The sequence below is a fragment of the Siphateles boraxobius genome, unplaced genomic scaffold (genome assembly GCF_051911475.1).
Source record: "Siphateles boraxobius isolate OS27281-9 unplaced genomic scaffold, OSU_SipBor_1 48, whole genome shotgun sequence".
Classification (NCBI taxonomy): domain Eukaryota; kingdom Metazoa; phylum Chordata; class Actinopteri; order Cypriniformes; family Leuciscidae; genus Siphateles; species Siphateles boraxobius.
The window spans coordinates 4,837,501-4,854,786 of NW_027509119.1; the positions used below are offsets into that span (position 1 = coordinate 4,837,501).

At 36.1% G+C, this 17,286-nt stretch overlaps 2 protein-coding genes across 2 annotated transcripts; both read left to right on the forward strand.

Annotated features, from left to right (window-relative positions):
* The first annotated feature begins 6,381 nt into the window (after nucleotides 1-6,381).
* On the forward strand, nucleotides 6,382-9,522 carry fgf19 (fibroblast growth factor 19). The gene is made up of 3 exons (XM_077201745.1): nucleotides 6,382-6,661; nucleotides 7,708-7,811; nucleotides 9,080-9,522. Exons 1-3 carry the CDS (start codon nucleotides 6,460-6,462, stop codon nucleotides 9,392-9,394), a joined length of 621 nt encoding a protein of 206 aa, XP_077057860.1. The 5' UTR covers nucleotides 6,382-6,459; the 3' UTR covers nucleotides 9,395-9,522.
* A 2,688-nt stretch (nucleotides 9,523-12,210) lies between these two features.
* On the forward strand, nucleotides 12,211-16,787 carry lto1 (LTO1 maturation factor of ABCE1). The gene is made up of 5 exons (XM_077201749.1): nucleotides 12,211-12,363; nucleotides 12,524-12,629; nucleotides 13,882-13,952; nucleotides 14,035-14,152; nucleotides 16,235-16,787. Exons 1-5 carry the CDS (start codon nucleotides 12,305-12,307, stop codon nucleotides 16,304-16,306), a joined length of 426 nt encoding a protein of 141 aa, XP_077057864.1. The 5' UTR covers nucleotides 12,211-12,304; the 3' UTR covers nucleotides 16,307-16,787.
* Nucleotides 16,788-17,286: the final 499 nt, after the last annotated feature.

Here is a 17,286-nt window from a genome sequence, read left to right on the forward strand (position 1 = left end):
TTGAGCTGCAAATCAGCATATTAAAATGATTTCTGAAGGATCACGTGACATTGAAGACTAGAGTAATGATGCTAAAAACACAGGAATAAATTAAATATTGAAATATACTGAATAGAAAAAGTTCTTTAAAAATGTAACAATATTTCACAATATTACCTTTTTACTGTATTTTGATCAAATAAATGCAGCCTTGGTGAGCAGAAGAGCCTTCTTTCAAAAACATTTTTAAAAAATCGAAATTATTGCAAACTTTTGACCAATGGTGTTAAGGAGAAACTTAACATTGTGTTACATTGTCTTAGGTTGTATATGTTGTATATGGTTGTTTAGAGAGTCAAAAAGCTCTTTATGTTACATTATATGTTCTTCACATCAGCATGCATGTTTCAGGAGGTTATAAATCACCATTACAACGACTTAAAAAATTGTTTGTGCTGTCATGATTCCCTATATTTCAACCAGAGAGTTTTGACACAAAGTCCTTCAAACCATTATTTGCAGGAAATATGAACTGAAGACTAAAAAAAAAAAAAACACGGTAAAGCACCCTGATCTATACAGCTTTAAAGTCCCAGGCCTTTCAGTACAGAACAAGAGAGGAGGATTTCACATGGCTTTAATTAAAGTAACACCAACAAAGTGGGTCATGTTGGCACAACATGGAACAAGAGACACCTAGTCAAAACACACTCTGAGAGCTTCAAAGTTAGCATGCAGTAGCTCACTAACACACAGACACTTCAGAGGTCTGATCAAGCCTCGGTTTCCCCGACACAAACAAAACCACCTCTTACGAGTCTTGCCATAAACAACTCAAGCGTGTCATTTTACACAGGAATTAATAGGAAAACATCCTTAAGGAAACTGGGGATACACTGTTAAAAATTCCTGTACATTTTACAGTAAAATACTGGCAGCTATTACTGTAATTTTTTCCTAGAATTTCCCTGTATGCTCTGATTACAGTAAATTGCAGTATTTTTACAGTAAACTACTTGAATGTGTATTTGCTATATCCAGAGGTAGTACATGCATTAGTATTGTTGATATGACTTCATAAGTCTATTTTGCATATTGTACTTGAAGCAAAGCTTTGAGGTTTCCACAAGAGGGCAACACATTATACATAAGTGCCTCCAAAACATAATTATTCTTGTAATGCTGAAAATGTTATGTGACGTATATGAAACAAATATGCAATAGATATTAATGTAGGATACATTATGTTACCTGATATTAAGGTATAGTGTGTTTATTACGTGCACAAACCAACATCTTTGTGTTTTGCAGACACTAAAGTGTATTCATCACATAAATCTGTTGAACATCTGAAACTATTTCAATGTATGACCCAAAAGAGAGTGAATATTGTGTGTATTTTACACATCTTAGCATCATCTGAGGGTGTTTTACATGCGATGGCAACACAGACGAAAGACTCGAAAGTAATATAAAATAATTTCATTTCTAGTATCATGGGAATTTTTAATAGAAGGCATGTTAAGTTAGAAAGCGATAATTGCATAATGTTGCCTTTAGAAATTGTATACTAGTTACATACAGCATGGTTGTTTCAAACTTTAAAAAAACAAGACTAAAGTCAAACCGTCTGCTGAGTTACATAAAAACGCATTGCATACCTGTAATAGCACTGTATGCCTCCACTTAAATGTAATTTACATTTACATAGTCACAGTATTGTAGACCTCTGGGGATTCTTAGAGTTTATATACATACATAATGTGTTCTTGATTACCAATTAATTTCACTGATAGAAGAAAAACCCAATATGATTTCACAGAATGTCAAAGGCATCAAACAGATTTATATATATATATATACACACAGATGAGCTAAAACATTATGACACCTGCCTAATATGCTGTTGGTCCTGCTGATGCTGCCAAACCATAAAGAGTCCTGAAGGCGTCCTGTGGTCTCTGTGGTTTCTGGCACCAAGACGTCAGAAGAAGATCCTTCAAGTCCTGCCGGTTATACGAGGTGGATCAAACTTGGGTAATTGAGATCTGGGTAATTTGGAGGCCAGAGCAACAGTTTGAACACTTCATCTTGTTCCTCAAACGGTCGATGTGTGTCGGGTGTGTGTTCTCCTGCTGAACGAGCCTCTTCCAGCATTATCATGAAGGGCTGTTCATGCTCTGCTGCAATGTTCAGGGACACGTGTAAAACACACGGCGACGTGAATGTCCGAACCCAGGGTTTGCTCAGAGCTTCACACTCCCTCAGTGATCCTGGTGCATCACTTCTCCAGGTGATCGGCACACACACACACACGGCCGTCCATGAGATGTAAAAGAAAACGGGACTCGTCGGACCAGGCGTCCTTCTTCCACTGCTTCAAGGTCCAGTTCTGATGCTCATGTGCTCACTGTAGGCTCATTCGACGGTGGACGGGGGTCATCATAATCATGATTGGTCTACACAGCCTCATACACACCAGAGTGAGATGCAGTGTGTGTTCTGACACATTCCTCCCATAACCATCATTACAATTGTGTGACTTGTGCCACAGTAGAGCTTCTGTTGCTCCGGACCAGACGGGAATCCCTATTTGCTTCACCTGTGGCTAGTCATAATGTTTTGGCTGGCTAGTATATATATATATATATATATATATATATATATATATATATATATATATATATATATATATATATATATATATATATATACACTCACGTAAAGGATTATTAGGAACACCATACTAATACTGTGTTTGACCCCCTTTCGCCTTCAGAACTGCCTTAATTCTACGTGGCATTGATTCAACAAGGTGCTGAAAGCATTCTTTAGAAATGTTGGCCCAAAGTGATAGGATAGCATCTTGCAGTTGATGGAGATTTTTGGGATGCACATGCAGGGCACGAAGCTCCCGTTCCACCACATCCCAAAGATGCCATATTGGGTAGAGATCTGGTGACTGTGGGGGCCATTTTAGTACAGTGAACTCATTGTCATGTTCAAGAAACCAATTTGAAATGATTCGAGCTTTGTGACATGGTGCATTATCCTGCTGGAAGTAGCCATCAGAGGATGGGTACATGGTGGCCATAAAGGGATGGACATGGTCAGAAACAATGCTCAGGTAGGCCGTGGCATTTAAACGATTCCCAATTGGCACCAAGGGGCCTAAAGTGTGCCAAGAAAACATCCCCCAAACCATTACACCATCACCACCAGCCTGCACAGTGGTAACAAGGCATGATGGATCCATGTTCTCATTCTGTTTACGCCAAATTCTGACTCTACCATCTGAATTTCTCAACAGAAATCGAGACTCATCAGACCAGGCAACATTTTTCCAGTCTTCAACTGTCCAATTTTGGTGAGCTCTTGCAAATTGTAGCCTCTTTTTCCTATTTGTAGTGGAGATGAGTGGTACCGGTGGGGTCTTCTGCTGTTGTAGCCCATCCGCCTCAAGGTTGTGCGTTTTGTGGCTTCACAAATGCTTTGCTGCATACCTCGGTTGTAATGAGTGGTTATTTCAGTCAGTCAAAGTTGCTCTTCTATCAGCTTGAATCAGTCGTCCCATTCTCCTCTGACCTCTAGCATCAACAAGGCATTTTTGCGCACAGGACTGCTGAATACTGGATGTTTTTCCCTTTTCACACCATTCTTTGTAAACCCTAGAAATGGCTGTGCGTGAAAATCCCAGTAACTGAGCAGATTGTGAAATACTCAGACCGGCCCGTCTGGCACCAACAACCATGCCACGCTCAAAATTGCTTAACTCACCTTTCTTTCCTATTCTGACATTCAGTTTGGAGTTCAGGAGATTGTCTTGACCAGGACCACACCCCTAAATGCATTGAAGCAACTGCCATGTGATTGGTTGATTAGATAATTGCATTAATGAGAAATTGAACAGGTGTTCCTAATAATCCTTTAGGTGAGTGTATATATATATGTGTGTGTGTGTGTGTGTGTGTGTGTGTGTGTGTGTGTGTGTGTGTGTGTGTGTGTGTGTGTGTGTGTGTGTGTGTGTGTATGTGTGTGTGTGTGTGTGTTTGTGTGTGTGTGTGTGTGTGTGTGTGGTATTGTGGGAATTTATATCAAGGTTGACATTCAGTTGTCATTAACTGTTACTAGGTGAGCTTTCATTTCAAAAACAGGGGCAGTTGAAACGAAAGGGGTCAAACTGTGCAAACCACTGGCATTATGTATTTTACTCTTATGTGCGTCATCAAGCAGTATCGACCCAAAAGTAAACACTACATGTGATTTTCCTTGTTTACTTTACAGGGGATCTCCCCCCTGTAGCTCAAAATACTACAATGCACAACATTTGTGGAGAAATGATATAAGAATAACATATCCGTGACCCCATAAAATACTTTTTTAAAGTTATTTTTAGGCTTTTTGCCTTTTATTTAGATACAGTTGGTGGACAGACAGGAAATCTGGGATTTGAACTTGGGTCTCCGATATGTCGAAGCACTCGCCCACACGGCTGTGGCTCCGACCCCATTCAATACTTTTGTCACGATTTCACATCCCTGTTCTCTGGTTTCAATGTGGAAGCATTACAAAATACATCCAGATAAGGACCTTTGATCTATTGGCTCTGTATTACATAATCAAATATGCATAATTTTCCTGCACAGCCCAGTGGGTTTGGTTAGAACTGGCATCTTTCATGAATAAAAAGTGTGATCATTAGATCATAGAGGCTGACCAATGAATGACCTGCACTGGTGTGTGAATTACAGTGTTCCTCTGTATACTGGAAACTGAATGACAGCATAGGTCAGCATTCAGACTTACATCCCTTCCTCTGATTTTTGACAAATGCACAAAGCCAAGCGTTCAAAGTGACATGACATCACTGAATACTTATAATAATGAATATATAAATGTCATACAAATGATGAGATAATGCATTCTAAGGGTAACTGTGACTGAGCAGAACAAAAGCAGCATTCATTAATTTATTACTTAATGTTTTGTATATCAACTCTTTTGTTTAGGTTTTGCTTGATATTACAGTTTGAAAATATAATATAGGCTATAACATCCATCATTTTACTGACTAAACACTTGTATGTGTGTTGAACACAAGGTTTGCTGACATCAGTGCTGAACAATATAGTTGTAAGTCTTCTTAATTGACAATGAATTAAACGTTTGAACTGAAAGTACATTTTTATCAATAAGAATAAAATAGCCAAAGTGCAGCGATCACACAGCGCCACCTAGCGACCACTACAACCAATTTGAATTGCAACCCTGCAACGTTCTAATTTTGAATTCTAGAAAAATTTGCAAAACGCTTTTGTCACAAAGACTTATGATTAAGAGGGAACATAATTTGAAATCTGCTCATTTAGGCCAAGACGTTTTTAAAGACAGCATTTTCTAGAATGGGACTATTTAGGCTATCTTCTCTGCAAATTCACAAAACACAATATGTAAAAACATAACATAGTAAATGCATTATATTACGTTAATTCTACTTGTGTCCAGTGCGCATGTGCACATTTTAAAGAGTTTTACGAGGTTTTTCCGATTTAAAAATGGGTAACTGGTGCTCATTCCACCTTCATCGGATTATTATGTTGAAAATGCAGATCATACAAAATTTATTAAAATAGCCCACTTTCGGTATTTTTGAACTGTCAACTATATATGTCGGCGTAACTGTGGTGACTGCAGCCTAAACGTCTCACTAAATTCATTACATAAAGCCTAGATAAAAAATAAGCAGTGAAGCGATTTTGTTTCAAAATAGTATTAATAAATAGATCCAGAATAATAGGCTATATAGATCCGCCGAAACAGTTATATTTCTATAAATTAATTTAGGCTAAATTGTTTAATTTTCACTTTGCAATTTCACCGATAACGCCTTTGGTCATTAAACCATATTTGTAGAAAATGCTAGAATATTTTAAAAAAATATAAATAAATAAATATTAACAAATTTTGTTGGTTTGCCATATAGCTACATAATAGTAAAATTTCACATGTGAAAATATCCAAAAACATGTCAACAAACAGTCCTTAAATGTTGTTAACTTTCTTATTAATATGGAACAAACATGTTAATATAGGCCTTGTTAAACGTTTTGTTTTTTAAAGATAGCTATAATTTTTCATCAAACGCAGTTCGAAAGTATAACTCTTATGCAGACTAACTCGCAATGTCTTTCTGAAATAGGAGATGAAGATTATTTTAAAATAAAGCGTTATGCATTAAAGATGCAACAATAACATGGTGCATTTTGATGATTTATTCAGTCTTCGTCTGTTGGATGTCCAGCGGGGTGTGTTACCTTGTTCTCAGAACTGCCAAAGAGGGGAAATGCTTATCGATCGATCTGATAAGAGGACAATTTAAAGGCCAGTCGCAGAGCATTGCGCCAAAACAGAGCAATACAAAGGAGATAGAGTGTGCAGGCTTGATATGCAGAACAAGACTATTGCAGATAACTCTTAATAATGCTCCTCTTACTCGTTGTCACTGTGTGTGGAAGCAGCATCGGCGTGGAAAGCCTCCCGTTGCCCGACTCTGGCCCACATCTGGCGAATGACTGGGGAGAAGTGGTCCGGTTCCGACATCTGTACGCGGCCCGACGAGGTTTACATCTGCAGATCCACACAGACGGAGACATCAGCGGATCGCGCACGCAGAGCTCGGACAGTAAGTCACAGCACAGCACTGACGCTTCACGTATGGGTCAATGACAAATGAGGATGTCCGAGATGACAAAGAGGAGACATCTTTTAGAAACACTATTTGAAACAACGCGTTAACTTCTTTAGAAGTATTATATATATATATATATATATATATATATATATATATATATATATATATATATATATATATATATATATATATAATTATGTTGATTTCCATCATAATATAAAAAAAACATGCTACATAGTTTGAAATGTCAAGTGGTGCAACCATCACATCAAAAACACAATTTTTCAATGTACACAGTATATTAAATATTAGTTGTACACTGTAAAAAAAAATACAAAAAAGTTATGACAACATGTACAAAATAAGTTAAGCAATTTCAACTTTTTAACGCGTTATACAAGATTCAATAAAAAAAATAAGTTTAATGTAATTTAAGTTGAAATGTCTTAAACATCCAAGTTGATTGTACTTAAAAATTTAAGGCAGCAACTTTTTTTTTTGTGTATAAAAGTTATATAATATATGACCTATATTATATTCCGTCGTGATCTTTTAGGGTTAGTCCATTTAACCTGAACAAAATGTATGTAATGTATGTGATATTAAAAACGCATTTATTTTCAGCCATTCAATATGATTATTTTCTTTATTACATCTGCACATACATGTTTTACTCTAAACTTATTTTTTAGGCAAAAATAATAATAGTGAATAATTTTCACTAATAGATCCAGACCAAACCTCACGTCATGTCATTTACTCAGTACGTCACTGCCGGTGTAATGCATTATTATATTTAACAAATATATTATAATTTTTGCAACATGCACTATGCATTTTCTGTATTTGATGCAAACATCACCATTGCAACTGCAACTTCAATTCATACCAGCGTATTCATGACAAATATCTGTGAGCAGACCAGTAATTTGTAAAATCAGATTTTCAGCAAAAAAAAAAAAAAAAATTATATTAAGCCCTATATATATGATTCTTTACTTTTATTGCAATCTAAAATGGAATATTGTTTCCTAAAGGTCTGGTTGAGATAAGTCCGGTGGACACGGGCTGTGTTGCCATTAAAGGAGTTGCAAGCTCCCGATTTCTCTGCATGGACAGAAGAGGGAAACTGTATGGATCGGTAGGTCTGACAATCAGATAAAGATTTATAATAAAGATGTGCATTCTTAAAAAGTAAGCTTCTTTATTTGTATTAACAGTTCTATTAAGAATATCTATTGAACAATCTACTTGAACACTGGTTGGCGGTTTTAGGGGCCGTTCACACATGCAGAACCACTGCTACATTTACATTGTTTTTCAATAAACATGCGCTAGACGGACGCATTTAACCATTGTGCGTTTGCAGCATCTCTCGCAAACAAGTACAACTTTTAAACTTTCTGTGTGAACCTGCCCTAAGGTTGTTGATTTTGCTTTGTTTTTTGACACGCTTGTGCACTTTCAGAATAGCATTCTTGGAACCTATAGACTACTAATATCAGGCCTATATAAAAGAAAATCAGATACTTTTACAATTTCCTTCACAAAATTGCTTCAGAGTGCACGATTTTGATTCCTGACCACAAGATTATATTATCCACTATTTCAAAAACGAGTTGAGGTAGAATGTGTAGACAGAGGTCAACCTAGGCTTTATGTTTTTAGATGATCTCATTTTAGAACAGTGATGTGCATATTGCAATAATTTTATTCTTAGACAGTGCAACATTGGCACTCTGCCACCAGTCAAAATAAAACTACACACAATCACATTCGTCAGAGACAGATAACCTTGTTGTGCTAAGGTCACCTCGCGATGCCCTCTGTGACTGAGGAAGTGTAGACAAGCCGATTTCGCCACAGACATCTAGCTCTGTTGACATTATGTTCTGGTCATGGGTCATTCCTCCCATCTGACGTTAAAACCCAAGAACATTATAGAGCAGGACCAACACTGGTGAACACAGTCATCATGCATATAGCCAAACTCCAAAATGAATATGAGTTATAGTAAATATCTTGGTTATATGTCCTTCTCTATTAAATACCGAACACTTGCCTGTAGCCAGAATGATCAGAAATTATAAACAGTGCAAAGTATTGTTTGAGTGCTTGACTTCTCATTTTACTTGATTGACCAGAACATACAAAAAATGATTCTGTCCAAATAGGCTGATTTGAGTGGTGTCATTGCAGCAACCTTTGCCCGTGGCGGGGTATGTTTGCATAGCTAAAACCTCATTGAAAAGAAACAGCAATAACAACCTTGGCCTCTCCATGTGATGCAAAACAGCTTTCAATAAACCTTAAAACACTCGCAGGACAGGGCAGGTCCATGACACATCCATATTGTGATTATATGCACAAAAAAAGTGTTTTTTTTTTGCCGTTTCTTTTGTTTCCCAGCACACTTACTCTAAGAAGGACTGCTCTTTTCTGGAACGCATCCAGCCAGACGGCTACAACGTCTACATCTCCAGCAACTATGGAGCCCTTGTGAATTTGGCTAAGTCGCACAGTAACGACGGGACGGCAGCAACCCAGTTTCTGCCCATGGTGAACACACTTTCTCAGGAACCCAGCGAACGCCACTCAGGGGAACAGCGCTCTCCCGTCGGCCCCGGACAGGACCGTCGGTTAGGCCTTCAGATAGACAGCATGGACCCTTTTGGAAAGATCTCACAGATTGTGATCCAGAGTCCCAGTTTTAACAAAAGATGAGGAGTGAACAATCACTTGTGGATGGTGTAAGAAACGACCCAGAGGTCGAGAAGCAGATTCAGTCCTGTCGTGAACCAGAGCACAGAGCCAGACTCTCAGAGAGAGCTGGAAAGTCCAGTAAAAAGAAAACTCAACACTGGACACAGTCACTGGAAAAAATGTAGAAATGTAAAAGAAAATCACTCCAAATGTTAATGGTGCATCACCATGTTTTTATTTATTTTTCTAGTTTTTAATGATGACCTTACTCTCTAATTATTGTTTAAAATTGTATAGTTAACACATATTTATATCTTTTGTATTCTTTTTTATACAGTTATTCTGAAAGATGACACTCTACAATGGTTATATAAATTACTTTGAAATCTAATTGATTATACGCTAAAGGTGGTTAAATGGTTTTCTTACCAATACGATTTTTAATTCTTAAATATAAGCATAATCTCTTCCTCTTTCATTAGCAAGACTTAAAAATTGTATTTTTTTCTTGATACTGTTGAGACTGCATGGTATTACAAGGCAGGCTACTTCCACAAAATACTGATGAATATTGTAAAGATTTGTGGACCTGAGAAAATATTCCCACATGATGCCAACTTGAATAACAGTTTACAATATTCACAGGAAGGTTTTTGTAATATTGTGGCTCCCTCTACTGGCAAATTATTGATTTGCATTTTGAGATAATGTGTTAAAGGGTTATTAGTTCACCCCAAAATTAACATCATACTCACCCTCATGTTGTTCCAAACCTGTATGAGTTTCTTTCTTCTGATGAACATAAAAGAAGATGTTTTGAAGAATGTAGGTAACCAAACAGTTTCTGGACCCCATTGACTTCCATAGTATTTTTCTTTCTCATACAATGGAAGTCAATGGGGACGAACAACTGTTTGGTTACCGACATTCTTCAAAATATCTTCTTTTATGTTACACACCAGAAAGAAACTTATACAGTTTTGAAACAACAAAAGCAATTTCCTTTTTCGGTGAATCCCTTTAAATGTAACTAAGACGAAAGTGCCTTATTCAACTACTCAATCTCAAGTCACACAGAGCCCATGTATATAGAGAGGAGAAAACATGAGAGACGGCCTACAGAGAAATACCTGTCACAAAAGAGATACCCCGATAATATATGCAACAGTGATTTAAGTGTAAACTGTCTCCTATATCATAACTCTCTGTATACTGTAATGTCAGCTTTGGGCCCGTTGCTTATCACTATATAATGTAGTGCAAGCACACAAACTACATATAATAATGACTTGAATTGCTTTAGAAGTAAATGCTTTAATATTTTTTTATTGTAGGGTAACCTTACTTATGCTGTACTGCTAAAATACTTACCAGAACATGTGATTTCTTTGTTAGTCATTTAGGCTAATGCCTTTATCTATCTACAAACAAAATAAAAGAAAATGTACACAAATAATTCACATTTTCCACAATTAATTGTTGTAGACTATAGGAGCGATGCCGGGTTCAGTTTAAAACACTAATTTGAACATGCAAACATTGATTTTTAAGCCTAAATGTATGTGAAATATGCTGACATATTTTATACTCTTGATTGTTTTCAAATATTTGTAATGTATCCATGTGCACTGGGCCTAAAATTAACACCAAGCGCCAAATGCGAGTCATAATCAGTGTTGGCGAATATATGAAAAGGTGTCCATTGCTAGTTGGATGGTAATGTAATAGTGGACACATGGAACAGTTATTGGGCCAGTGCTGCATCATCACAGAAGTTTAAGCCTTGCCTTAAATATACAAGCGCAAGAAGACGCAAAAGGGAACTCAATTTGATTCTCACACACTGCAAACATCCTAATAATAACAGCATCCTAATAATCCTGCACTGTCTTTAATGTTAATCAAACAACAAAAGAAAAAGAGAAATCACTCCCTGCTCTTGTCTGAATAACTTTTTAAACTTTAATAAGGATTAGGCTATGTTTAATTCATACAGTGAAGATTAAGCAGTGTTATTTTACATTTGATTAGCCTACTTTATTAAATGTCTGCACCTAAAAACTACCGTTAGACCTTTCCTGAAAGCACAGTTTATTTCAGTTGTATCTTTGTTCTGTTGTATTTGTTTGTGCTGCTATAACGTTACTGTTTATTTCTCTTCAATAATGTTTCAGACTAGTTTTAGCTGGGGTATCGAAATTGAAATCGAGAATTATGACTTTTCACTGGTATCTAAAATTAGGTTCTCATAAGTTTCATGGTTGGTAAAAAATATTTAATACAGTATTTATTACAGTATTTAATAGTTTTAGGCCCTGCATATGCACAATAAGTGGCAGTGCTATGGTTTTGTGACTTAAATCCGCTGTAATCATTTTCACAGTGGTGTCAGATATACAGTTAAATTAATTTATACAGTTAAATATGTGACCACATATTGTATATCTTCCCTAAAATTATGATCCCTCGACAACTGATTTCATTAGCGAACTAGCATGCTAGCATGTCCCAATAAACATTAAATTGAAGAACTCAAATTACTAATTAAAACATTAACGGTTCATTTCCACGATGAGACAAGACTAACTATAATACTTCACAACCAAAGAAGAGAAATTAAATGAATTAATTTGATTGGCAGACGCACTTGAAAAAGAGGGCTTGGTCCTCAATGAATCTCGCTACATGTAAAGCTACGAATACCTTCTGCTTTCTATTTAATTTAATTTATAACCAATGCGACAACTCACTTTTATTTATTTTTTATCAAGCATGAACTTTATGATATGAACCTTCGCTTAGTTTTGCTTCCCTTCCAGAAGACGGCGCCGTAGTTCAGTCACATGATCAATACCAACATCCGGGCAACTGGAACGAAGAAGAGAGATTCCGTCAGGAAAGACTTCGGGATTGATAACCAAATCTAGAAAAATGGCGTTTGTGTCTAATGGTGATGATTTATTCGACACCATTACCATGGCCGATAACAGGTAACTTGTTCAAGCCAATGATAAACAGAAACAACTGCTGCGTCACGTGATGGTGTCTTCGCTTCTCTCAGTAGTTCAGTGTGTCAGTGGGTTTAGTTCAGTCAGTGACGGTCACTGTAACTTAAATATGTTTAGGCTCATAAATGCTCTCTTGTTTTAGGTTTCATGTTGAAGGTTATCGGGAAGGGTTTGAGGAGGGAACTCGACAGGGAACCATCGAGGGTCGAAACCACGGGCGGCTGCACGGAGCCAAACTCAGTGCTGAGGTAACTTATATGGACTAATACTCACACATGATGGCATATTCAGTGGCTTTAACGTTACATTGAAGAAATATCACCTTTAGGACGCTAGCAAAAGATCTCTTTACAGGTTTCACATCTTTTCAGTATGCATATTGACTTACTCTTCTGGAAAAGCAGTCTCAGGGTTTTTCTCTTGTGTTATTAACGTTATTACAATGGCTTTTGAACAGGCAGTTGACGTCAGTGACTGACAGCAGTGTGTGACATGCAGTGATTCATCTAAAACTTTTACAACATTTATATAGTTGTTATTATTATAGATTTTAATTTCCTTTGTCTATTTTCGTATTTCATATTATTATTATTATTCATGGAATTTATTGAGAAACATAAAAAATATCTACAATACTACCAGTCAAATGTTTGGAATATTTTTTTTACTGTTTTTTTTTTTTAATAAGTCTCTTGAGTTCACCAAGATTGCATTTATTTGATGACAAATACAGTTAAAATTTTAGATATATAATTAATATATTTTAAAATGTAATTTATTCCTGAATTTTCAGCACCATTACTCCAGTCTTTATGATCCTTCATAAATCTTTCTAATATGCTGATTTGATGCTTAAGAAACATTTCTGATTATTATCAATGCTGCAAACTGTTTTTGCTGGATACTATTTTTGATTGTGATAGACTACAATTCAAAAGTGAGGGGTAAGTAAGTACTATCACAAATAAATAAATAAATAACTTTTATTCAACAAGGATGCATTAAATTAATAAGACCAAATGTGACAGTAGAGCAATTTATAATTTTACAAACGGTTTATATTTAAAATTCTTTTGAAATGTTTACTCATCAAAGAAGCCTGAAAAAAAAAATCATGTATCCACAAAAATATTAAGCAATAAGAACTGTTTTAATAGATAACTGATCATAGTATAACAGCCCTTATTAATAATCAAGAACCAATAATAATTGAGCAGCAAATCAGCATATTAGACTGATTTCTAAAGGATCATCTGACACTTAAGAAAGTTATTTTAAATTGTAATAATATTTCACAATATTACTGTATTGAATCATCAAATAAATGTAGCCTTGGTGTGCAGGAGAAAATCTCAATTGTTCCAAACTTTTGACTGTTACTGTCTATTGAATTAAAAGTGTGTGCAGACCATGGAATATATACAGTTTTATATATCACATTTTTATGCAAACTTTTGTTACTGTGAAAAGGTAAATGCATTAAATGTCCTATTTTTCCAGGTGTCTTTTTATAATGGATTTGCTCTTGCATGGAAATGTCTCCTTCAAAATGACAGGGATGTTAAAGCAAGGTATGTTCTTGCAGCACATTAGAAAGGAAAGGAAACGAAACAAATGATTCACTTGCCTGCTAACTCTCCGAGTTTCTCCTAGAAAACGGCTGAAAGCTATGGAGTCTTTGATCGGAGTGATCCAGAACTTCCCGTACGAAGACCCTCAGTATGAGAAACTTCAAGAGGACATGGGAAGAGTGCGTGCCAAATTTAGACAGGTAATCTCATTAACCATATCACACTTTCTTTTTGTTTTTCAAATTAAGAATATATATAATATATTAGGGGTGTAACGATATTCAAACCGAATCGAAAAACCGCGATACAGAACCCACGATGCGTATCGCGATTCTCTCGTGGTGTACCGAACACGCCCCGCCCCCTGATGCCCCGACTCATCGGACCTCATGTCTTATGTGTAGTTGTGTACACAACGAATTCAGTTTTAGGGCTTCCTCGAGTTACTCGATTACAAAAATTCCTCGAGGCAAAAACTCCTCGTTAAATTCCTATGACGCGCACTATACGCGCGGCGCAGGGATTTGATTGTTTCGCACGGACCGTTTATTCTCACGGACCTGTTCAGGAAGCATATATTTTGAATTTAGTTGGCGCGATGGCGGAGAGTAACATTACACACTTAATAAAGAAGACAACAAGGTGCAGTGTCTCTACTGCAAAATAGAGCTGGCTACCACAACAGCACATCTTCCATGATTCAGCATCTGAACAGGAGACATCCACTCCATGCTGTTTCACCAAGCATCGCTGAAACAAGTTAACGTAGTCTAAGCCTATTGATGTTCACTGATTTTAATCCCATACTATATTTGTAGCGATGTCGTGATGCGGTTTGACTAGATATGATTTTTAGCTTTGATGACGTTTTTAAGTAGTAAAAGTAACTATCACGTTCAATTGCAAGAGAGTATAGCCTAAAAAAATAACCCCTTCACACACACACACACACACACACACACACACACACACACACACACACACACACACACACACACACACACACACACACACACACACACACACACACACACACACACACACACACTCACGCCAGTCAGACCAATTGCATCAATGCATCACATATGCTTAAACTTTTATGTAGCCACGCAACAATAATTTCAGCATGCATTCACTGTACACACCGGGACGTGATGGAGGAACAAATATTGTATTGCAGTCTTTCGCGAGGCCTTGTTTGTATTTCACGTCTGCCAAATAGTTACAGACAACAACAAAAAATTAAAGTCCCCAGCCTGTTGGTTTTTAATAAAGATTCGGAGTACTCATTTTTCAGTTAAAAAGCACGGAACAAAAAGTGCGTCAGCTTTTACTGCGTGTTCAACAACAAGTCACGTTACATCTCTTCTTCAGCTTAAACTACCAGAATACACAAATATGCTTGGATGCTTAGAGTGGTTATATTATAACATCTTAAAGGAGAAATTCACATATGAGATAGCTTTATAACTTGCATACTATATAACTTATAGTATATAACTTATAACAGCTTTAACTGAAATAGACACAAGTTTTATATAACTATTCTGTTAATAAAACACACACAAAAAAAATTATCCGATTAATCGATCGATTAAGTGCTAGATTAATCGATTACAAAAAGAATCGATAGCTGCAGCCCTATTCAGCTATATATTTACCTCAGCAGGAAAGTCATCCAGTGTCCACAGCTCTTGCACTAAATAAATGCACTATATTAGCCTATATATTAGGCTATATTTTACTTAGCCTGTTAATGATATCTTGATTATTTAATGTATGTTTAAAATATCTTTAATGAAAATGACTGTGTAAATTATTATATTTCAATATCGAATTAGAGTAAAAATACAAGTTAATGCAAAAACTGCCTTATGTTCAGTTTACATGTTTATATACAATGTGTTGGGTGTTGATTATTATATCGAAAAAATAAATAGCATCTGAATTCAGGCTAAAAGTCTAGGCTCTGTTGTTAGCCTTTAATGTTATAGTAATGTGCGGGCTCCATATAGTTTACAGCATTAGCAGATCTTTTTTTTTTTTTTCATCCTTGCAATAAAGACAAAGACAAAAAATTTTCATTAGACCACTGTTTAAACAAAACAAAAAAAAGCAATTTTAGCTTACTAAACCCCACCGAACCGAACCGAGACGTCAAAACCGTGGGAAGAACCGAACCGTCAGTTTTGTGTATCGTTACACTCCTATAATATATATAAATTTTTTTTTACATTGTATCTGCTATAATGACATCTACCTAACACATCTCACCTCTACAGGTGTGCTCTTTACTGAACGTGTCAGCAGACTTCAAAGAATATGTGCGTGGATCAACAGGAATGTCTTTCTGAGACTACAGGAGTCTTCCAGCAGTCGTGGCAAACTCATGATGATCATCCGCAGACGCCGCCGCTCGAGATGTGGCAGCTTTTGGTGTTCACATGCAGTGTGTACAGGCGTGGACCGTCATCACTCTCACTGGAGTCGTACGGCAGTTCTTAATACTGAATACTCAATGGTTGAGTTTGAGTGGTATTCTTAGGAGATTGGTGGTTTTAAAGTGAGATATAAAGGATGAAATGGCAATGTCAGTCAATCTCGTATACAAGACAAACCAAAGTCACTGTCTTTATAAGAATATTCCATCTTGCAAATTATTTATTAACCCTTCCAGTGTGCAGAAGAATGACTTAAATCTGTATACAAAGGTGTATTTATGCATCTTTAATGATCAGTGCTGTTCAAATAACTCCATCTTGTGGTGAAATATGAGAATTGTTTTTGCAGTTATGTGGCTCCTCCTGCTGGTGAACTGCAAGTACAGTAGAATTGTCACTTTTGAATTAGAATAATAAATGGATAAACGTATTGACAGTTTTTGCAAGAGATGCTGTAAAAGTTTTGACTTAAAAGGCTTATTATTAGGGAACAATTATTATATAATTAGGAACAATTGTTTTTATCTTTAAAGGAAATGTTTTTTTGTATAATTGTGCTAAATGATTTTGAATGGAAAGACATAATAAAGTTTAAAAAAAATGCAAGTCTTTATTTCAATATAAAATGAATAATCATATGAAGATCATATAATTAAGAGCTGCTGGATTAGAGTGATTTAATATTACACACACTTAGTCACTTAGACAAATCTTAGTCACACCAAGGACAATAACTAAAACGATAAAGGTATAGTTTTAAAGTCCCCCTGTTGTCAATAATTTTATCTCTGAAACTAATCTTTGATCACCAAAATGACATATTTTTTCTTGAAAAAAATGTCTTCATGCCTTAAAATAGCTTGAATATAACTACACCCTTGCCTCATTTAGTA